Here is a 3,941-nt window from a genome sequence, read left to right as displayed (position 1 = left end):
TCCTACACACTGGTCCTTTGATTCGTCAAAATGACAGACCTTGCGATTTCGCTGTCATTGTTAAAAAATGTATCAGTCAATGTAAGTGTAAGTTCTCTCCTTAGGGTGTAAAGTTGACACTACAGGCTCAGTAACTACTAGTTAGTTTGTAACTAAACCATCTACTTAAATGGGTTGCAGCACATTACTTGGGGCATAACTAGTTTGAATGTAAAGTCATAGCTAAGACAAGTTGGCAATCAGAGATAAAGTTTCTTTACCATGGTTACCATGTGCAACTAGATCAACACTGAACTTTCATATCAATACATTAGGCCTCTACACGATTACTGTGTTGCAAAATGGCTGCAATTAATGAAAAATTGTGTGTGGGGGAAAAACTGCAGTGAGTATAAATCTGTGACATTTTATGATTTACTTTAGGGGTATGTGTAACTATGTAGTACTATACTTAGAGATTAGTTGTGACATATCTCTGTCGTCCGACCACTTTTATTTTAGTAATGCATAAATCACAACTTAGTCATATTAGTATTTTGTTATAACTAGGCTAAGTTTGAACTTCCACACAGCTGCTGCAACAGGCTTCTGAAAATTATGACATGATCGCATAAATCAGATTGATAGAGTGTGTCTTACACTTCACCAAGAGGAATATTATAGGAAACATGCTCAGTGTAAACGCAGCATTGGAGCTGCCCGTCTTTCTCTGTGATGGTTGTTTTTGTTTGTGATATTAACCGTAAGCAGACTGATGCTTTGGTGATATGCAGTGGGTACATGCAGCAACACAAATGTGTCTGTGACTAAACAACACAATGAAGTCAGTGGAGAGGACTGTGACTGTGTGTGTTTTGTAATTAACTTAACTAAATCAGTGAGCATGTGTAGGAACTGGTAGATCAATATATACATCTTGCCTATATCATGTTGTTCAGCCTGCGTGCTGTTTATTGATTTACGTCTGTGGCCATCTCTCTCTCTATGACAGATGAGAATGACAAACTGTAAATCCCTGAAGGTTTTTTTTCCACACATTTCTTTTTCCATTTTCCAGTCAGACCTGCAAATGTGACTGATTCTGTGTATGTGTGTATACATGGAGGTTGTTTATTACTACTGTTAGTGTGTTAACACAGAGGTACACACAGTTGAAACACTGGCAGAAGCCCCTTTAGGACAGGATTAACATTACAGGAGGTGGAGGTGGAGAATGACATTTTCACTGTGCTAATGTAACTCCAGACGACATTTTAACCATCGGGAGATTACAGGATCTGCTCTGTAACAGACTCCATGGACACTGAGTTGAAGGGGAACCAAAGATACTGCGTGAGGAGAATTTCAATCATAAATCTCACTCCTTCTCTGAATCATTACTCAGTCAAATCTGAACACACAGACGTGAAACACATATTGATATCATTGAGTGTGATTTTCATTTTCACCCATGAGTAGCTTTTTTACGGGGTCTTGCTCTCCTGATGGTTTTCATTTCTGTGTCACCATATTGGTTTCCAAATAGTTGCTGTACACAAAAGTCAAATTTCAGACTGATCTCATCATTTTTTATATTTTTATATTAAATAAAAACTCTATATATGGTTTTATAAGTAATTTAAGAAAACTGTTGTTAAAAGTGACCCCGGTGGCCGTTATGTGAACTGCCGTTAGCATCCTGATACTCACACTCAGTATACAGTACGTAGGCCGGGGGCGTTTCTAGAGGGGGGACCTGGGGTGGCCAAAAAACGTGCTGTTTTATTTGCATGTGGTGTAAATGTGATATTTTCGCCTAGTGTATTTGCATATTTCTGCAAACTGAGCTCCATAAACAGTGTTGGAACTGGACAAATTCCAAACGAATAATGGAAATCTGCAACACATACTTGATGCCACCCCTGTATAATTCAATGCTTCACTTATGCAAATATATGGTTTCAAAGGAGGTTTTCAGTAAAAATGTGTTTTGACATGGGGTGTTTTATGCTAATACTAAGCTAATTTATGGAGACATACAGTACAGTAGACAAAAAAGCCTGGAAATGCCCCTGTCGTAGACACAATTGAGCATCATCCTGTTTTCCAGTTGATACTGGCTCGGTCCCTAATTACAATCATTTAGAATAATGTTACTATCCTGCAATGTTTCTATATTTTATCTGGACCATTTACTGCAGCACCAGCCGACAAAGAAACGTGCCAATGGCAAGCTAGCCAGATCAGCCCAGCAAGTCAAGATGAAGCTAGTTGACAGTATTTTGCTAAAACAACAACATCACAATATATTCCACAGGGTTTGCATTAATATTAGCTTTGACTTTGGACTTTGTGTTGTTTGTAGACATTAGCGTAATCCATTTATAAGCTAACATTAGCTTAACTGTTGACACTGTAGGGAAGCATAAAGAGAAGCCACTTGGGAGCACACATAAATGTCACACCGTTTGGATTTTCCCTGAAAATCCCACATCAGTCTACAGGGAACCAAGAAAGCCTGGGAAGGTCAACGCATTTTTAAGTTACGTTACAACCTGTTCACTCATTGGCATTAAAAATTGATTACTATATAAAAATTATACATAAAATATGTCAGAATCTTAAATATGGAGCCTTTAAAATACAAGGATGTCCCTCCGAATGAGATTTAAACTACAGGAGGACCAGTGAGTAATAGTCGGCTGTAATTATTTCTGGGGTGGGGGTGAAAATGACCCCCAAAGGCACTCTGGGCAGGATTAAAATGACTGACCAGATCAGGTGGTGTTAAAATCACCCCCCGTCCGAAAGAGACATAAATCCAGTCCCAATGGGGCTACAGACTTCCTTTCCTTAAAATGCTTTTTTTCAGTGATTTTGCTCAGATGTCTGCATCTCATTTCTTTCTGCACACTGACTTCCTCCCTCCTCCTTCTCCTCCTCTTCCTCCTCTCCTCCTTGTTTTCAGCTCTGGTATCCAGACTCTGCCTCACAATGCCAAAGTCCACTACAACTACGCCAACTTCCTGAAAGACAACGGCCGGCACCACGAGGCCATTCACCACTACACCACGGCCCTCAGGTCAGTTCTCTGACTGCACTAATCCAACACATTCTGAGTCACACAGTACCTTGGTAAAGCTGTTTCCTGTTGCTAATAAAGCTGTTTCATTCATGAGTCTGTTCAAAGTTTCTCTTCAGCATTGAAACCTCATGTCTGATCATTCCCTCATGCTGCCACCACGCGTCTGTTTTTGTGCTGTCATGTACTTCAGTTCATGTGCAAATGCTGCAATAACGCTCCTTGATTCACGTACACCTCTCCATTCTACTCAAAAGTCGATTATTTAACTCACTCTGCAAAAAGAATTAAAAATAAAACATCAAAAGGACCAAAAGTTTGCTAAAAGATGCTCTTAAGATTCCTTATAAAACATAGTGGATGTGTGCCTCAGGGTTCAGGGAGGGCATTCCACAGAGCGTGGGCGGCGCAACGCCCTATCTCCCATGGTCCTGAGTCTGGTTCTGGGTATGTGGAGGAGGTTTGAGTGAGTGGATTGTTTTTAAGTTTGAATGGAAACAGAGCTTTCCTGTATCTTCTGCAATAGTCCAAAGCCCAATGTCAAAAGCCCATTCGGCTTTGTGTCGCATGAGGGTGACTGGATGATGCTATCCGGTTCGTTGGACTACAAAAAGTACGTCTCCCCGCCAGCGCTCTGTTAGGGTTACATACACGCTTTAAATGAGTTTTATGTCAAGAGCTCTGCTCCTGAGGCAGTACAGGGAAGGACTGCTTGCTGCTCTTAAGATCAGTTATTTTAAGGAACAATTCTCCAGGCTACAAAATGTTCTGGGCAAATAAAATGATTCGACTCCCTCTCCTGCTCCAGCAATGAATGATGAATATTTTGACTTCTCAGAGGCAGGTCATAAGCAGAGTCGTGGACTTTTTCATTGCGTAA

General features: G+C 40.5%; 1 protein-coding gene across 1 annotated transcript in view; it reads left to right on the top strand.

Moving 5' to 3' along the window:
* LOC118342677 (protein O-mannosyl-transferase TMTC1-like) overlaps nucleotides 1-3,531 on the top strand; it is an 8,553-nt gene extending 5,022 nt beyond the window's left edge. The window contains exons 3-4 of the mRNA XM_035681296.1: nucleotides 2,948-3,061; nucleotides 3,435-3,531. Coding sequence (XP_035537189.1) covers nucleotides 2,948-3,061; nucleotides 3,435-3,531 — 211 coding nt within the window. The remainder of the gene's footprint in view (nucleotides 1-2,947; nucleotides 3,062-3,434) is intronic.
* Nucleotides 3,532-3,941: the final 410 nt, after the last annotated feature.

Source organism: Morone saxatilis, unplaced genomic scaffold (genome assembly GCF_004916995.1).
Source record: "Morone saxatilis isolate NCDOM2014 unplaced genomic scaffold, NCSU_SB_2.0 Contig10, whole genome shotgun sequence".
Classification (NCBI taxonomy): domain Eukaryota; kingdom Metazoa; phylum Chordata; class Actinopteri; family Moronidae; genus Morone; species Morone saxatilis.
The sequence above is the reverse complement of the archived record's forward strand: the minus strand, read 5'-3'. Positions and strand labels throughout refer to the sequence as shown.